General features: G+C 40.7%; 1 protein-coding gene across 6 annotated transcripts in view; it reads right to left on the minus strand.

Annotated features, from left to right (window-relative positions):
- Positions 1-19,979, minus strand: part of MPHOSPH8 (M-phase phosphoprotein 8) — a 49,021-nt gene extending 29,042 nt beyond the window's left edge. For all 6 annotated transcript variants that reach the window (XM_029210149.1, XM_029210145.1, XM_029210147.1 and 3 more), the window contains exons 1-2: positions 19,646-19,979; positions 6,889-7,044 (exon numbers count right to left, since the gene is read on the minus strand). In XM_029210149.1, coding sequence (XP_029065982.1) covers positions 6,889-7,044; positions 19,646-19,864 — 375 coding nt within the window. In that variant the 5' untranslated portion in view covers positions 19,865-19,979. The remainder of the gene's footprint in view (positions 1-6,888; positions 7,045-19,645) is intronic.
- Between the last annotated feature and the right edge of the window lie 261 nt (positions 19,980-20,240).

A 20,240-nucleotide genomic window follows, 5' to 3' on the forward strand; every position in this document is an offset into this window, starting at 1 on the left:
GTTAGAGGGAGAAGCTGTTATAGATTAGAAGAGATTTAGAGATTACTGATGATATACAACATGCAGACCATTTTCACATCCCAATTCAATCAAATCAACAAAGACATGTTTTGTTTTGTTTCTTTGAGACAGCTGGGGGGAACACATTATTAGATAATAGAAGACATTAAGAAACAAGTGTAAACTTTTTTGGTACGATAATGGTATAGCGGTTATGTTTTCACAATGTCTGTAATTTAATAAAGTTTTGCAGGGTAGAGTGATATGCCATCTGGAGTACTAAAGTATTTGCCTTAAAATACTCCAGCAAGTAAAAGGGGAGAGTGGGAGCCGCAGACAGGAAGAATGGCGAAGTCCTGATAGTGACTGGAACTGGGTGATGAATTCTCAAGTCTCACGATACAGCCTTCTGCATTTTTATATGTCCAAATTTTCCTAATAAAATTCTTCAAAAAAGCAAGTTCCTAAAACATAAATCTCATCACACAACTTCCCTCCAAACTTCTGCTGGCCCTTCTACTGCCCAAACGGTTGAGTTTAAATCCAGGTGCATATAAATTTCTTCCCAATTTCTGCCCCAGTGTCACTCCTGCTCCTTTCCAAGTGACAGCTCTGGCACTTCTCACCATTACCCCAAAATCTGTGCTTTTGCAAAACTCTGCATCTTTGTACCTGCCTCCCCTCCTAGGACCCTTGAATTTCTCATCTCTTAGGGCTTCGGCCAAATGACGAATCTTCTGTAATGCACCTTTGATGCTTATCCTCTGACTTTCCACAGCGGCCTCACAGCTGCCCGAGATCGTGTCTCACTCCGTGTTTCAGGTTCCGTCCACCTGGCCCTCCCCTTCATGTACCGTGAGCGCCTTGAAGGCAGAGGCGCATCTTATTCTTCTTCCTCCTAATGACTTACATATGAGAAATGGATTTTTTGAATGAATGAACATGAAATAATTAGCAAACAAGAGGCTGGACTCATCCCTTTCATCAGGTAAAACAACTTAAAAGAAGTCTACAATTCCAAAGACTCTAGCCTGTACACAGAAAGACCCCCGGGGTCCCCCCCCCGAAATCCACAGCTGGGACCCCACAGCGCGAGGTCAGCCTCCTCTCGGCGCAGCTACTCGGTGCCTCCCTGTTGTCTCACCTGGTCCTGGCCACCAGCCAGGCTGCTGGCCCCATGTGGTGGCTGCTGGGTCGCCTGTCGGCTGCTGCCCAGCGCAGCTGATTTACAAGGCCGCGTCAGCTTCTGGCGCACAGCGAAGCGATTCAGTTACACCTCCACACTTATGTCCTTTTCCATGATGGTTTATTACGGGTATGCAGACAGTTTCCTGGGCTCCACAGTAGGACCTTGTTGTTTATGCACTCTATAGATGATAGTTTGTATCTGCTAACCCCAAACTCCTAATTCATCCCCACCCCTTCCCCTTTGGTAACCATCAGTTTGTTTTCTATGTCTGTGAGTCTGTTTCTGTTTCGTAAATAAGTTCATTTGTGTCATATTTTAGATTCCACATATAAGTGATATTTTATGGTATTTGTCTCTGACTTACTTTGCTTAGTATGATCATCTCTAGGTCCATCCATGCTGCTGCAAACGGCATTATTTCATTCTTTTTGATGACTGACAAATACTCCACCGTATATAGGTGCCACATCTTCTGTGTCCATTCACCTGTCCATGGACACTTAGGTTGCTTCATGTCTTGGCTACTGTGAATAGAGCTGCTGCTACCTATCCTAATTCCTCAGTCACCTGGGAAGAGCTCTAACGCTGACTCCTTAGCACAAAACTTTGAAACAAGACTTTTCCTCTGGTCATTAGACTACTCCCAAGATAGTTACAACCCGTATGTTTTAAATAAATGGGTTGATGCAAATAAATAATAGAGCACTTTGGCTTTAGGCTTCAAAATACTCTGTGTGAAATTATTATTTAGCATGTATCAAATGAATCAGTAGGTTAGTTGCACCAGGGTAATCCAGCCCTGGAGTAACTGGCCAGATTGAGTGAAGTCAGGACATAAAAAATAGCTACCATCTGATGAACAGTTGTTTGCCATCAAACAACAGGTATTAGATGATACAAAGGAATTAGTGTTAACTTTTAAAATAACTAAAAAATAGTCGAACAAAATTAAAACCACACATATCACAAGTCTGAGCACTTTCAGTATACTAGTAATCTGTCTTCTTACTCATTTTAATAGTTTCACACATAAAATAAACATATTATTTATTATCCAAATTAGGACAACTTTGAAAATGAACGGGACTCTGATCACATTCACACCAGGTCGACAGGCTTTTAAGCTGGGGCTAGCCCGGGCAGGTCAGGGTCAGTCACCCTGCCCCACCTGCTCAACGCCCAGCCTACAGGAATGGTGATCAATACTGTGCAGGAGGTGTGGCGGCAAAACAACTGAACAAGGCACGCACACCCCAGCATCACTGCCTCTACCTAACCACCTCTGGAAACCATGAGCTTTTCAATAGTGCAACCGCTGCTCAAATAACTTTTGGAAGTTCACCCCTGCACTTTTAGAACCATCACCGCACTTTCCTTGGGTACAAAGAGGAGGCGTTACTAGAAATTTTCTTGCATGACATATAGATTCTTATGAAGACAATTCCAAAATAAATAATTTAAAACCATTTTGGGCCATGGAACTATTGGAATAAATGTTTACTTCACAAAATGTACACTCAAAAATAAAGCTTATTTGGGTGCACAAATTCTAATTCATTTTACATTAAAAGAGTACATATATTTATTATTTTATAGGCAGTATTTCAAAAAGCAAAAAAAAAAGCTATCCTCAGACAAACTTTAAAATAAAGGCAAAACTATCTCCTAGCTGAGTAGCAGGGACACAAATGATTATTAAAAAACACAGTTGTTTGCTGGTTAGAATATGTATTGATAAAAAATTATTTTAAAAGAAAGGCAGGGGCTTCCCTGGTGGCGCAGTGGTTAAGAATCCACCTGGCAGTGCAGGGGACACAGGTTTGAGCCCTGGTCTGGGAAGAACCCACATGCCACAGAGCAACTAAGCCCGTGCGCCACAACTACTGAGCCCGCACTCTAGAGCCCGCATACCACAACTACTGAAGCCTGCACGTCTAGAGCCCATACTCTGCAATAAGAGAAGACACCACAATGAGAAGCCCACGCACCACAACGAAGAGTAGCCCCCGCTCACCACAACTACAGAAAGTCTGCAAGCAGCAACAAAGACCCAACACAGCCAAAAATAAAATAAAATAAACAAATTAAAAAAAAAAAGAAAGGCAGAAGGCAAAATCCTTTTATATGGTACTACTCTTAAAAGTAAGATCATACATGGACAACTTGTAAGGCCCCTCAAGAGCAAAAGATACATATGATCTATCTTCATAAAACTGTGACCATTTAAGGGTCTGGCCCATTTAAGACACTCTATATTTACTTGGGGAAGAAAAAAAAAAAAAAAGAACCAAAAATGTAAAAACAATAAAGTGTTGCCATGACAGGCCAGCAGAGGTTCTTCTGTGTCATGTGACATCCATCATCAAAGCTCAAGCAGACCAGCGGCCGCCTTGTCCGTAGATTTTCAGTCACTAAAGATGAAGGTCTGGAGTGTCTCACACAAATGAATGTTAAATAGCACCTCAGTTTTTCTTTTTAGCTTCAAATACCCGATGGTCAGCAAAAAGGTAAAAAGGTATCTGAATGCTAAATGACAAAAAGTATTTTAATGAACAAATACCATTTCTGCATCATGTATATTTTCTGGTGAAGAGTATCAACAATCACTTTTTGGGGTATTTTAGAATCCATTCCTAACTTCTGTGATGCTTACTAAGTCCTAAGCAAGCAGTGCTCCCAGATTTAAGTAGATAAACTGACGAATCAAATAGTCTTAAATACTGCTGTAGTAAAACCTCTCCACAAGACAAAGATTTTGGTGAATGGGAAATATCACAGTTTTCACATAGGTAGCAAATGTTTGTTTCTTGCATGAACAGAATGATGAGATGAACAAAGCATTTCCTCCTACTGGCTCTCTACTTCTATACCTACAGTGAAAGAATCACAAGAACTTATGAACAGCAAAACTATTTTGCTGGGCTTCCCTGGTGGCGCAGTGGTTGAGAGTCCGCCTGCTGATGCAGGGGACACGGGTTCGTGCCCGGGTCCGGGGGGATCCCACATGCCGCGGAGCGGCTGGGCCCGTGAGACATGGCCGCTGAGCCTGCGCGTCCGGAGCCTGTGCTCCGCAGCGGGAGGGGCCACGACGGTGAGAGGCCCGCGTACCGCAAAAAACAAAAACAACTATTTTGCTAAAGTGGGAAAAGGTTAGCGACCAGTGCATTTTTGCCATATGCCTGTCCACTGATACTACTCAATGATTAGGTCAAAAAGTCATAGCAGTATAAATACTGGAATACTTTATAAAAGACAGAATTCAGGAGAAAGTTCACCTGACATAAGAAATAGAGGTTTCAGTCTTATAAAAATTCAAAATGTTGTTAGTGCCTAGAATTTTAAGTTACTTATAAAATAGTAAGGATAGCTTAGAAAAAGACACTTCCAAGTGGACAAGTGTCTTCCTAAAACTAGGACAAGGATTAAGAATAAGCCTCAGGGGCTTCCCTGGTGGTCCAGTGGTTGAGAATCCACCTTCCAATGCAGGGGAAGTGGGTTCGATCCCTGGTCGGTGAACTAAGATCCCACAGGCCAAAGGACAACTAAGCCCACTCGCCGCAACTACTGAGCACCACAACTAGAGAGAAGCCCATGCACCACAACAAAAGATCCCGCATGCCGCAACGAAGATCCGGTGAGCCGCAACTAAGACCAGATGCAGCCAAATAAATTAAAAAATTAAAAAAAAAAAGAATAAGCCTCAAACAGACCAGTCGATCAGGAATCATTCTCATTCAGACTGTCATCAATAATTTTAAATCAAGAGAGTTGCAAGTTGGGTTTAACCAGAGCCTTGGTAAAGTGAAAGGGCCAATAAAGCCAGTATTCTATAAGTCAAGACTTCTTGGGAGAAGTTTCAGCAAACTTATCTCACTAATAAAAGCAGGAAAGTTAGAAATAAATTTAAGAAGATTTCAATAAAAATGTCTAAATTTTGAGAGTAATATGAACCAATCACTTAGTAAGACAGGTGCATTTGTATTTGTATAGTGTTTTTAGTGAAAGAAATAGGGAAGGAGGGAGTAGGCACCCATTCTAGAAAAGTGAAGTATAACTGCAGCAAAAAACTAAAGAAAACATTCTCTAATCTGAACTCATCTTGTAAAGGATTTCCTTTACAAAAATTTTAAAAGTACTGAAGGTTTTGCTTAGTAATTTAAAAACTGTATTTATTAAAGACCCTGCCACTACAGCATACAATTAAAAAACTGGTAATTCCACTCTTCTAAATGGATTTCAAACTACAGCCCAAACCAAAAGAAAACCTACCATAGTGGTTAAGAGTGTGGCTGCCTGTCTCTGTCACTACTAATGGGTGAATCTGGGCTGGCACTGAATTTACCTAAGCCTCCGTTTTCTCATCTTAATCCATGAAAGTGCTGGCCCAGAATTTGGCACAGACAGAGGACACGTGCTGGGTGAGCAGAAGCTGCCTCTATCACGGCTATTATTGTTAACAACCGCTACACACAGTCAAGTCCCAATACTGTTTTTGTCATTTAAAAAATACTAAGTATGTAGTTGAAACTCAAATTGTAGGGAAAGAAGGGATCAATATTCAGCCCTTAAAAAATAACTTCAACTAAGACTCTTTATTGTGAGCAATTTTCACTATATAGTTCTAAGTTCAAGAACCTCTGTCAGTATTCTAAAAAACGATAATTATTTCTAATGAAAAAGAAAACTAAAAGCAAAAGCAATAAGTTGAATTAGAGTCAGTTCAATTTATAAATAGAAGCTATAAATGAAACTTACAAAGAAAAGTAAAATGGGAAATTCTTAGAAGATTCATAAATAAAGCCAATTCAATAATGTGTGGAATATGAGAATCAAGGATAAAACAATGGACAAATCCATAGAAGGAAACTCTTAAACCAAGTTTGTGCATTAGTTTTAATGTTATCCCACTTTAGACCACCATCAAGTCTTTTTTCAAACTGCTGATGATAGAAGTTTAACTCATCTGAGTTCCTTTGAATTCTTTATCCTTCCTTACCACCAACAAGAGCTACTAAAAAACCATAAAGTGGTTAAAAACTGAAGTGGAAAAAGAAAAGAAAAATAGAAGACCCGGCGATAATCAGACCTGTGAATAATCTGAAACGGATTAAAATTTATAGCTTTATAAAGTGATCTAAGAATTGTTTGAATTAGCAGGAAAGTCAGACTTAGAAATATGTTAATAATGCTGATTAAATACAAGAGTATGTGTTGTATCTGTAATAGTAACATAAATTTTCCTCAGGTATACAAAAACATGATGAATATGATCATATTTAATGTGACCATAGTTAATAATAATAATGTGACCATAGTTAATAATACTATGATGAATAGCATAAAAAATATTCCTCAGGTATACAAAAACATGATGCTCACATCATGGACGAACAAGTAAAGTTTCAACACATCTCTTTTCTCCCCACTATCATCTTACTCTTAACTTAAAGGAAAATAACAACATGCCCCAACTACACCTGTATGTCACCTGCAATCACAGCTTGGCTACAGAAAAAAGAGCCTGGCAAAAATCAATGAAAGCATTCTATGAGAATCAATTGGCTATACAGAACTTACAATAGGAATGTTGTATATTTTATTATTATTTGTAAATTCCTTACTATACATTCTGTATATTATTAAAATTTATAATAAACTTATTATACTAAAAACACCCACTATGAGATAAAACATAATACCTGGACATCCTTCTTCACTGGTTTAGCTTTGTTATCCGCAACTTTCTTCCTAAATTCAAGAAGAACTTCTTTACAGTCCTCAAGGTGAACCTCAGGCTCCCAGGTATCATCATCTGATGTGTATCCTTTCCATCGAACTTTATAAACGATCTTGCCCTGTTATATAAAGACAGGCAAATAAAGGATATTAGACTTGACTATAGTTCCAAAGCCATACAGTTGCTGAGAATACATGAACCAACCTGAAATGGAGATTAAAATCATGGTAAAGGCTGTTCATCTCCTGAGATCATTTGTGAATTCCTTAAAATACATAATGAAAGTCCATCCGATCTAAGTACAGCTGTAGCTTCTCCCTCTGAGGGCAAGTGCTTACTGTAGTGGAATAATAAAATATCAGTCATATTTTAATCTGTCCCCTCCAAATGTGAATCAGCCTAAAAGCCTCTCTTAAAATGTTCTCTGCAAGACATGAGAAGCTGGTAATGGTAACAGTTTCTGGGGAGAAGGAAGGAAGGAGAGTCAATCTTCAATCTATTTTGCACGTATTACTTTTCACTTAATAACTAATTTTTAAATTAAATAACCACAATAAAACAAATGCAAAAAAAAAGTTCATCTCCTGAAGCAAGTGGCAAAAACAAAAACAGTATCACACCAAAAGCAAAAGCAACAAAAGCAAAAGTAAACAAGTCATACTACATCATACTAAAAAGCTTCTACACAGCAAAGGAAACCATTAATGAAATGAAAAGGCAACCTACTGAGTGGGAAGATATTTGCAAATCATATATCTCAGAGTCAATATCCAGAATACACAAAAAACTGATACAAGTAAAAAGCAAAAAACAATCTGATTAAAAAATGGGCAGAACTGAACAGTTTTCCAAAGAAGACATAGAGATGGCCAACAGATAGCTAAAAAGATGCTCAACATCACTAATTATTAGAGGAATGCAAATCAAAACCACAATGAGTTGTAACCTCACACCTGTTAGAATGGCGATTATCAAAAACAGAAGAAATACCAAGTGCTGACGAGGATGTGGAGAAAAAGACCTCTCTTTTGCACTTTTGGGTGAGACTGTAAATTGGTGTAGCCACTAAGAAAAACAGTATGGAAGACCCTCAAAAAATTAAAAACAGAACTACCATATGATTCAGCAATCCCACTTCTGGGTATTTATCAAAAGAAAATGAAAATACTAACTGGAAAAGATACATGTACCCCCATGTTCACCGCAGCATTAGTTACAATAGCCAAAAAGTGGAAACAATCCAAGTGACCATCAATAAATGAATACAGAAAATGTAGTATGTATATATAGACACACACATATATATCACATACATATATAATCATATACATCACAATATATGTATGTACACACACACACAGAGAGTATTATTCAGCCATTAAAAAAAAGAATGAAGTCTTGCCATATGCAACAACATGGATGGACCTCAAGGGCCTTACGATAAGTGAAATAAGCCAGAGAAAGATAAACACTACATGATCTCACTTACACATGTAATATAAAAAGAAAAACAGGGCTTCCCTGGTGGCGCAGTGGTTAAGAAATCCGCCTGCCAATGCAGGGGATGCAGGCTCGAGCCCTGGTCCAGGAAGATCCCACATGCCGCGGAGCAACTAAGCCCGTGAGCCACAACTACTGAGCCTCCGCTCTACAGCCCGCGAGCCACAACTACTAAGCCCGCGGGCCTAGAGCCCGTGCTCCTCAACAAGAGAAGCCACCACAGTGAGAAGCCCGCGCACTGCAAGGAAGAGTAGTCCCAGCTTGCTGCAACTAGAGAAAGCCCCCATGCAGCAACTAAGACCCAAGGCAGCCAAAAATAAATAAATAAATAAATTTTTAAAAAGAAAAGAAAAACAAAAAAACCCAAGCTCACAGATACAGAAAGCAGACCGGTGGTTGCCAGGGGCAGGGGTGGGGGTGGGAAATGGGTGAAGGGGGTCAAGAGGCACAAACTTCCAGTTACAAAATAAATATGTCACGGGGATGTAATAAATGTACAGCATGTGACCATAGTTAATAATACTGTACTGCATATTTGAAAGTTGCTAAGAATGCAGATCTTAAAAATTCTCATCACAAGAAAAACATTTTTAGATGTTAACTAGACTTACTGTGGTGATCATTTCACAATGTATACAAATATCAAATCATTATGTTGTACACCTAAAGCTATTATAATGTTATATATAATGTCAATAATACCTCAATTTTTTTTTTTTTTTGCGGTACGCGGGCCTTTCTCTGTTGTGGCCTCTCCCGTTGCGGAGCACAGGCTCCGGACGCACAGGCTCAGCGGCCGTGTCTCACGGGCCCAGCCACTCCGCGGCATGTGGGATCCCTCCAGACCCGGGCACGAACCTGTGTCCCCTGCATCAGCAGGCGGACTCTCAACCACTGCACCACCAGGGAAGCCCAATACCCCAATTTTAAAAAAATTAAAATAAACAAATAAAACCACAATACCATCAATCCATTTTTTTAATAAACCAAAGACTGAGGTCTTTTTCTGATTATATAAGCAATGTGCAGTCTTTGAAAATCAATGAAAAACAGGAAAAAACAAATAAAAGTCACCTCAAAATACTGATAACAATTTGATCTATTTCCTTCACCTTTTGCATTTATAAGTATATATTTAATGTATATATACTTAAAACACTGGGATACTATCAGTTTTATCTTGCTTTCTCACTGATATATCAAACATTTCTTGCTTTAATATCTTCTAGAAACATAATTTTTAGTGACTGAACATTATTCCATCATATAAATACAACAAAAAATACATGGGCTTCCCTGGTGGCGCAGTGGTTGAGAGTCCACCTGCCAATGCAGGGCACGCGGGTTCGTGCCCCGGTCCGGGAAGATCCCACATGCCGCAGAACAGCTGGGCCCGTGAGCCATGGCCGCTGAGCCTGCGCGTCCGGAGGCTGTGCTCCGCAATGGGAGAAGCCGCAGCACTGAGAGGCCCGCGTACCGCAAAAAAAAAATAAATAAATAAAAATAAAAAAGAGTAGTACAGTTGAAATCCAAACCCAGGACCTGGGCTGCATGCAGAAAGTCAGCCCACACTGTTAAGGCAATACGTGTAAATGCCAAAGGCAGATGCGGGTAACACGTTCTAGTGAGTTCCCAAGAAGGAAGATCACCGTCTTTGAGAGAAGTTTTTTAGGAGAATGAGGTCACATTTCTACCATGACAAAGAACACCAACTCTAAGCCCCCAAATTGTCTCTCAGCCTACAAAGTCTAAAATGTTTACTATATGGCAATTTACAAAAAAAGTTCTGCCATATTCCACATCCACTTACAAAATTATCATTAAGCCATTTACATTTTTTCTTTGAAAAATTACCTGCTATGTGCCCACTTTCACCACTGCTATTCAACATTGTACTGGAAGTTCTAGCCAGAGCAATTAGGTAAGAAAAAGCTATAAAATGCATCCAGGTTGGAAAGGAAGAAATGAAACTATATTCATGGATGGTATGATTCTATTTATAAAAAAATCCCAAAGAATACACAAGAAAGTAACCAGATCTAATAAATGAATTCAGCAAAGTTGCAGGGTACAATTCACACAAAAATTAATTGTTTCTATACATCTGAAATGCCCAAACCAAAAATGAAATTAAGAAAGCAATTCCATTTACAATAGCATCTAAAGTATAAAATACTCAAGAATAAACTTAGCTAAGGACATAAAAGACTTGCATACTAAAAACTACAAAACACTGCTGAAAGAAATTAGAGAAGATACAAGTAAATGGAAAGACATCTGTGTTCTTTGGTAGGAAGACTTAATACTGTTAAGATGTCAACACTACCAAAGTGACCTCAGGTCCCTATCAAAATTCCAATAGCCTCGTTTGCAAAGGTAGTAAAGACAAACCGCAAATTCATATGGAATTGGAAGAAGTCCTGAATAGGCAAAACAATCTTGAAAAAGAACAAATTTGGAGGACTCACACTTCTTGATTTCTAATTTTACTACAGAGCCACAATAATCAAAACAGTATGGTACTGGCATAAGAACAGATTACATGGAGTCCAGAAATAAACCCACACATCTAAGGCCAACTGATATTTGATAAAGGTGCCAAGTCCAATGAACAGGGACACAAATTGTGCTGGGACAACTGGATTTTCACATATGAAAGAATGAAGTTAAATCCCTATCTCACACCATACACAAAAATTAACTCAAAATAGATCAAAGACCTAAATTTAAAAGCTAAAACCATAAAATTCTTAGAAGAAAACACAGGGGTAAATCTTCAGGACCTTGGATTTGACAATGAATTCTTGGATACAGGCATACCTAAGAGATATTGTGAGTTTGGCTCCAGACCACTGCAATAAATATCACAATAAAGCAGGTCACACAATTTTTTCGGTTTTGCAGTGCATATAAATGTTATGTTTATATTTATACCTTGGTCTACTGAGTATGCAGTAGCATTATCTAAGAAAACAATGCACCTACCTTAATTAAAAAACACTTCATTGCTAAAAAATGCTAACCATCATCTGAGTCTCCAGTGAGCGGTAATCTTTTTGCCATAGTAACATCAAAAATCACTGGTCACAGATCACCATAACAAATATAGAAATAATGAAAAAGTGTGAAATATTGTGAGAATTACCAAAATGTGACACAGAGACATGAAGTGAGCATGTATATATGAAGTGAGCAAGGTATATATACATCAAAACATCAAAAGCCCAAACAAAATTAAAAAATAGGTAAAATAACTTCGTCAAAAACAAAAACTTGTGCGTCAAAGGACATTATCAATAGAGTGAAAAGGAAACCCATGTAACTGGAGAGAATATTTCCAAATGACATCTCATAAGGGATCAACATCCAGAATATATTTTTTTAAAAAAACTCCTCCAACCCCAAAACGAGACAACACAGTTAAAAATGGACAAAGGGGGGCTTCCCTGGTGGCGCAGTGGTTGGGGGTCCGCCTGCCGATGCAGGGGACACGGGTTTGTGCCCCGGTCCGGGAAGATCCCACATGCCACGGAGCGGCTAGGCCCATGAGCCGTGGCCGCTGGGCCTGCGCGTCCAGAGCCTGTGCTCCGCAACGGGAGAGGCCACAACAGTGAGAGGCCCGTGTAGCGCAAAAAAAAAAAAAAAAAGGACAAAGGAAGGACATGAATAGACATTTCTCCAAGAAGATATACCAACGACCAATAGCACATGGAAAGATGCTCAACATCATTAGTCCTTTGGGAAACGCAAATTTTAAAACCACAAGTTACTACCTCACACCCACTAGGTCAAACAAAAACATAGAAAGTAACAAGTGTTGGTGAGGATGTGGAGAAATGAGAACGTTCTCACATTGATGGTGGGAATCTGAAATGGTACAACTGCTGTGGAAAACAGTTTGGCAACTCCTCAAAAAGTTAAACAGAATTACCTCATAAAACAGTAATTCTTCTCCAAGGTATATACCCAAAAGAACTGAAAACAGAGACTCAAACAGATATCTGAACACACATTTCAGGGCAGCATTATTCACAATAGCTAAAAAGTGGGAAACAACCCAAACAAACAATCAACAGATGAATATATAAACAAAATGTGGTGTACACATATAATGGATTATTCAGCCTTAAAAGGGAAGGAAGTTCTAACACATGCTACAATATGGATGAACCTTAAAAAACATTATGCTAGGTGAAATAAGCCAGACACAGAAGGAAAATGCTGAACTGGCCAAAAAGTTCGTTCTGTAAAAACCCAAATGAACTTTTTGGCCAACCCAGTATTTATGATTCCATTTATATGAAGTACCTAGAATAGGGAAACTCATGAAGACAGAAAGGAGAATAGTGGCTGCCAGGGGCTGAGGGGAGGGAGAAGAGGGAATTACTATTTAATGGGTACAGAGTTTCAGCTTGGGAAGATGGAAGAGTTCCAGAGCTGGATGGTGATGATGACTGCACATCAGTGTGGATGTACTTAATGCCACTGAACCACACACTGAAAAATGGTTGAAATGAAAAAGTTTAAGATACACATATAAAATCATATATATAAACTACATCAACAATATTTTAAAGTTACCTGTTGTATCTTTTGCCCATTTTCTTGCTCATTTATGAGAATTTTTCTCTTTAATACTTCTTTTTTTGGCCTTGCCACGCGGCTTGCGGGATCAGTTCCCCCACCAAGGATTGAACCCGGGCTATGGCAGCGAAAGTGCCAAGTCGTAACCACTGGACTGCCAGGGGATTCCCTTTCTTTTTAATACTTGATGGCTATTAAATCTTTGTCATATATATTCCAAATTCTTGCTTTTCCAGATTTCTGATTTTTCTTTTCTGCTCAATACCCAATCTCACTGAGAAGCAAGAACATACTCATGCAATAGTTTTCTGCACGCACTGCAGAGCACCATTCTAGCTATACTCTTAACACTTGTCTGATTTTATTCATACAACCACCAAGGCAATAAACTTTCGAAACTGACTGCCAACCACTGTTCCCTCCCATTGCACCCTTCCATCATGCCCACACTGCCTTTCTATCATTCTGCCATCTGTAGAAAGACCAAGCATTAGCATCTAACAGGATTAGAAACTAAGAAATAGTGGGAAAAGAGTAGCCTCTTAACTTTCAGAAATAATCCTGAAAATCTTTATAATTTTAAAATAATAATTAAGAGTCTATGTTGGGAATTCCCTGGCAGTCTAGTGGTTAAGACTCCGAGCTTCCACTGCACAGGGCGTGGGTTTGATCCGTGGTCAGGGAACTAAGATCCTGCATGGTGCCCCCCCCCCCAAAAAAGAAAGAGAAAGCATGTCAGTTTAACGGTTCAGCTGTATAACTGGGTGCAGGGCAGTGATTATAACAACTGAAAATGCATGCGTATGCTTTTTAGCAAAACAGTGTGGAAAGAGAAAACTATTAATACACAACCTTGTAAGAGCTTCTATGAAGGCGCAGTTAAAACTGGAGATAAACCAAGGTGAGAGAGCGGCTTGCTTAGGTCCTCGTGGCGGCACTCCTGCTCTTGGCACAAATACCACAGGAGAAGTTACACCGCTACAGGGGAGTGGAGGGATGCCTGAATGTACCCAACAACAGGACTCGGAGACCAAAGATCCTTATCTGTGGGCCACCTTAGTTTTGTGTGCATAAAAATAGTGCTAAATGTGTTACTCAAAGTTGCTTTTAAAAAACACTATTTACTTTCAAATGGGCCAGAAAAAAATGTATATAAATAAAGAGAGAAAAAAATAAAGCCAATATCAACAACTGGGGGATCCGGGTAAAGGCGTATGGGAGATTCTACACAATTCTTGCAACTTTTCTGATGATTAAAAAAAAAAAAGGCAGAAATGAACACATATAAATTTAATACTTGTTATCAATTAGGTTTGACCTAGTCAATGAGAATGAGGGAGTATTAACAATCATTCTCAAGTACAAGGAATACATCTCAATTTTAGCTCCAGATTTAACTGACTGATAATTGTTAACAGCCTTCATTTCAGCAGTTTTGCTTCATTCATTCATTCAACAAATATTTACTGAGGGTCACTATGTGTATAGCAGTATACAAAACAAATGAAAACCTGAATTACATGTTTTTTTTTATAGGACTAATGTCAACCCAAATATTGCCCAAGACTTTGCTGTATATTAAGAAATTTCATGATAGCCCTGGGATCTATAAACTTATCTTCAAAATTCCCCAAATGTCTATTTTCTTGGTAGCCACATTTTCTTTTCGCTTAATCAGTGGGACAAACTAAATGGCAGCAGATGGTCCATCCTCTTATCCTCTTAGGTTGTATATACTAGATAATTAGCTAAAAATTTTTGTTGGGCTTCCCTGGTGGCACAGTGGTTAAGAATCCGCCTGCCAATGAAGGGGACACGGGTTCGAGCCCTGGTCCGGGAAGATCCCACATGCCACGGAGCAACTAAGCCCATGCGCCACAACTACTGAGCCTGTGCTCTAGACCCACGAGCCACAACTACCGAGCCCATGTGCCACAACTACTGAAGCCCGCGCGCCTAAAGCTCATGCTCTGCAACAAGAGAAGTCACCACAATGAGAAGCTGGCGCACTGCAACGAAGACCCAATGCAGCCAAAAATAAAAAATAAATAAAATAAATTTATAAAAAAAGAAAAAGCAGAAATAAATGAAATAATAAAGAAATATATAATCTAACACTAAAAATGGGTAACATCACAACAAACTTTGGTTTATTCTATGAACACAAAGTTGATTTAACATTAGGAAATCAATGTAGTTTATCACATTAGTGATATAAGGGAGAAAAATTATGCGATCGTCTTAACAGATGCAGGAAAAAATTTAATAAAATTCAACATCCTTTCGCAATAAAAGTATTTAGCAACTAGAAATAAATGGAATTTCTTTAACAAAGGGTAAATACACAAAAATTAACTGTATGAGCAACAAATAAGACAATGAAACTTTTCAAAAGACCATTTACCACTGCATCAAAAATATCAATTATACCTAAAAATCAACTTACTAAGACCTCAACACAGAAAGCTATAAAACATTATTGAAAGAAATTAAATTGATCCTAAATTTACCCACAGATTCAATGCGAATCCCAATAAAAATTCAAAGTTTTTAATGTGTGCAAGGAAATTGACAAGTTGATTCTAAAATTTATAAGGCATTATTAAAGAATAAAAAGACAGATTTGCTCAATGAAACCTGATCCCTACATTACACTATACACAAAATCAATTCCAAGTGAAATGTAAATATAAAATCTGAAAGGCAAAACAACAGAGCTTTCAGGAAAAAAAAAAAAGAGAATATTTAGGGTAGGGAAAGATTTCTCAAACCAGACATAAAAAGCACTCAACATTGGGCTTCCCTGGTGGCGCAGTGGTTGGGAGTCCGCCTGCCGATGCAGGTGACACGGGTTCGTGCCCCGGTCCGGGAGGATCCCACGTGCTGCGGAGTGGCTGGGCCCGTGGGCCGTGGCCGCTGGGCCTGCGCGTCCGGAGCCTGTGCTCCGCGACGGGAGAGGCCACAACGGTGACAGGCCCGCGTACCGCAAAAAAAAAAAAAAGCACTCAACATCAAGACAAAGATTAAGTTTTTCTACATTAATCATATGAACTTCTACTGACCAAAAAAGACATAGCAGGAAAAGAGATATACATGACATCACCCACAAAGGATTTGAATCTAGAATACAACAAATTAATAAAGAAAGACAAAGTAGAAAGAGATCTGAACAGGCACTTCATAAAACATAACCAAATGACCAAAAAATAAGTATTGGGTTGGCCAAAAAGTCCGATTTTTGGCCAACCCAATATATGAAAAGATGCTCAATGATTTCAACACTGATTACTAGCACAGAATCCAAAGAAATATAAATTACAAGTAGGAAATACCATCAGATACCCCACCAGTACTGGCTAAAAGTATAAAGACTGACAATATCAAGCGCCGATAGGATGCTTAACAAAAGGAATTCTCATAAAACATTAGCAGTAGTGTAAATTGGTACAACCAATTTCAAAAACAGTTTCCACTTAAAGCTGAAGACACATGCATCCTGTCTGAACAATTCCACTCCTAGGTGTATACAACCAAGAGAAACATTTGTGCACAATACACCAGGAGACATGTTCAATAAAGTTCACAGAAGCATTATTCACAATAACCAAAAACTGGAAACCCAAATGCCCATCAACAGTAGAAAAGAGAGACTGTAATATGTTCATACAACTGAATACGGTTGACCCTTTAAAAACATGGGTTTGAACTGCGGGGTCTACCTATATGCAGATATTTTTCAATAAATATATTGGAAAATTTGGACTTCCCTGGTGGCACAGTGGTTAGGAGTCGGCCTGCCAATGCAGGGGACACGGGTTCGAGCCCTGGTCCGGGAAGATCCCACATCTCTTTTGATGTCCATTTGATGTTTCACTTTTGATGCTGCGGAGCAACTAAGCCCGTGCACCACAACTACTGCGCCTGCACTCTAGAGCCCGCGAGCCACAACTACTGAGCCCATGTGCCACAACTACTGAAGCCCACACGCCTAGAGCCCGTGCTCCACAACAAGAGAAGTCACTGCAATGAGAAGCCCACACACCGCAATGAAGAGTAGCCCCCGCTCACCACAACTAGAGAAAGCCTGCGTGCAGCAACAAAGACCCAACACAGCCAAAATATATATATATATATGTATATATGTATATATGAAAATTTTTTGGAGATTTCCGACAATCTGAAAAAAGTCACAGACGAAACACATAGCCATAAGTACTGAAATGATTAAGAAAAAGGTATGCAATGAATGCATAAAGTATATGTAAATACTGGTCGATCATCACAAAGACATAAGGTGTGTGATATTTAATGTAAAATTAATGTGTTAGTTTTCTTAACGTTTTATAACTCTGCTTTCAAAGAATTGTATTACCATATTCTTTTCTAATTGGAGAAAGTGAGTATTAGATTATTACAGGTAAGTGACTTCTTTAAAAATGTAATAATGTTTCTGATACTGTACTATGAATATGACTGTAATACCATACGCCACAAAAATTTTCTAACAATTCATTCATTAGTGTCTAAGCTAGGCTACTGGGAAGCAATTTTATCGATTATACTAGGCTACCATAAAGTATGAATCAATAAACTTTTTCACATTATCTTTTCATTTTTGATGTCCAGTGCTGGTAATACATATAACATCTACAGTGTTTTGTATCATATAAGACAATATTGATGTAGGTTCTGACAAGCAATTCATCTCATAAACAGAAGATGTATACTTAGGGTGTAAATTACTGTAAATACATTTTCTCTTCCTTCTGATTTTTTAAATATTTTCTTTTTAGTTTACTTTTTAATTAAGGATACAGTATACAATACACATAATATACAAAATATGTGTTAAGTGACTGTTTCTACTATGGGTAAGGCTTCCCCTTCTGGTAGCAGGCTATTAGTTAGGTTTTGGGAGAGTTTATAAGTGGCTTTTCAGCTGTACAGGGGTCAGGCACCCCTAGGCCCCAAGTTGTTTGAGGGCCAACAACTATGCAGCAATGAAAAGGAAAGAAACTATAGCTCCAACAACATGGAATAAATCTCACAAAGATATTGTTGAGCAAAAAATGCAGACACACACCAAACAAATATAGTGAGATTCCATTTAAATGAAAGAAAAAAAATTTTTTTAATGTGGGGCTTTAGGTACAGTGCCTACAATTCTTTGGAACTGGCAAAATTGAATATTGTAAAAGAAGTGAATCAACAATTCTGAAGATATTACCCTCCTAACCAAATATTTTCTGAATATCTTTCACCTGCCAAGCATTATGTTAAACGCAGGTGATACGCCTATCACCTCAAGGTGCTTACAAGGTATCTGGGAAAATTATACATAGAAATGTCCCTATCTTTACTGCAACTAACAATAAGATTGATGACGCTGGATTTCGGTTATTTATCCCCCACTGTACAGGAGAATGCTCCGGACACGCAGGCTCAACGGCCATGGCTCAAGGGCCCAGCCGCTCCGCGGCATGTGGGATCTTCCCGGACCGGGACACGAACCCGTGTCCCCTGCATCGGCAGGCGGACTCTCAACCACTGCGCCACCAGGGAAGCTCCAGGAGAATCTTTAATGTCAGCAACTGTGTATGCTACAACTCATCTCTATATCCTCAGGACCTAACACAGCACCTACCCATGCAGTAGTTGAAAACAAAAAAAGGCTGCTGAATGAATGGACAAAAAAAATTAATATAAGGTAGCGTATGACAAATGGGAAATAACAGACAATAAAAAGAACACAGGGGGACTTCCCTGGTGGAGCAGTGGTTGAGAGTCCGCCTGCCGATGCAGGGGACACGGGTTCGTGCCCCGGTCCTGGAAGATCCGACATGCCGCGGAGCGGCTGGGCCCGTGAGCCATGGCCGTTGAGCCTGCGCGTCCGGAGCCTGTGCTCCGCAACGGGAGAGGCCACAGCAGTGAGAGGCCACAGCAGTGAGAGGCCCGCGTACCGCAAAAAACTAAAATAAATAAAAAGAACACAATATACAGAACGACCACCGTGTAGGGCCTTTGGTCATCTTACACCTATTTACTAAAACAGATTATTTTCCCATTGCCCATCCTCCCACCCTCTCACCTTCCCCCAGCCTCCAGCCCACAATTCATTCACTCAATCTGATATACACAAAGCAATCACGGCATGCTAGGCACTGGGTTAAAGTGCCAGCGATAACAAATTAATAAAAAGCATAGTCTACCAAAGGAGCCTACAATCTAGCAGGAGACAAACATGTAAAGAACGATAAGCTTGAAGGGCATAAATGGGGAAGCACCACACTCTGCGGGGACCAGGGTGAAACACGGCTTTCACAGAGACACTGAGCGGGAAGCGCCGGGCTGGGCGCGGCGAGGAACTCAAGGCTCCTGCGAGGCTGCTGGCACACGCCGCACAGGGAGAGCGGGCGAGGATGCTCAGGCTCTCAGACCCGAGACGCCGTCCCCCGGGGATGGGGATGGGGATGGGGATGGCGCGGACGGGGCCTAAGAAGGAAGCCTCCTCTCAATGTCCCCGCGCCGTGGACATCCGTCTACACCGCCTCCAGCGCCTCCTGAGCGGGCAGCACCACCCCGGCCGCGCCGACCGCCGCGCGTGAGCCTCCCCCCGGCCCAGGCCCCGCACGTACCCCATCGATCTTCATGTCCAGGATTTTCTCCACCTCGAACACATCCTCGCCGTCATCCTCACTGTCCCCGACGGCCTCCGCTCCTTTCGCGGCCGCGTCCTTCTCTTTGCCCACCGCTCCTCTTCCCTCTCCTTCGACTCCGGGCGACTTGACACTGCCGTCGGCACCCGAACCAGGAACTGCAGCCGCGGTCGCCCCCTCCGCCTCCGCCGCAGCCATAACGGAGCTCTGCCAGCCGCGGGGAGAACGGTTGCGACGCGCGCCCCGCGCTCGGCCCCGAACCCCCGCCAGCAGGATGCCGCTGACTAGAAAACGCCAATGGCGGGCTCGGGCCCCCAGAGCGACGCGCGCGCACAACAATCACGTCAGGCGGGCGCGCCGGAGCCCCGCACCACCCACAGGAAGCGGGTGGGCTGGCCGAGAGGGGGTGCCCCGGGCGGAAGGAAGAGCAGGCCGATGGAGGCGCTAGGAGAGGCCGCGGTGTAGCGCCGGTGGGCGGGGCTTGAGGAGCGTGGGCGGGGTGTGGGCTGAGGGGAAGAGAGCTGCGGAGCGGAGGCTGCACTGTAGCGCTAGTGGGCGGGGATTGCGGGACTTG

This window comes from Monodon monoceros, unplaced genomic scaffold, assembly GCF_005190385.1.
Source record: "Monodon monoceros isolate NGI ecotype Baffin Bay Population unplaced genomic scaffold, NGI_Narwhal_1 Super_Scaffold_8, whole genome shotgun sequence".
NCBI classification, from domain to species: Eukaryota; Metazoa; Chordata; class Mammalia; order Artiodactyla; family Monodontidae; genus Monodon; species Monodon monoceros.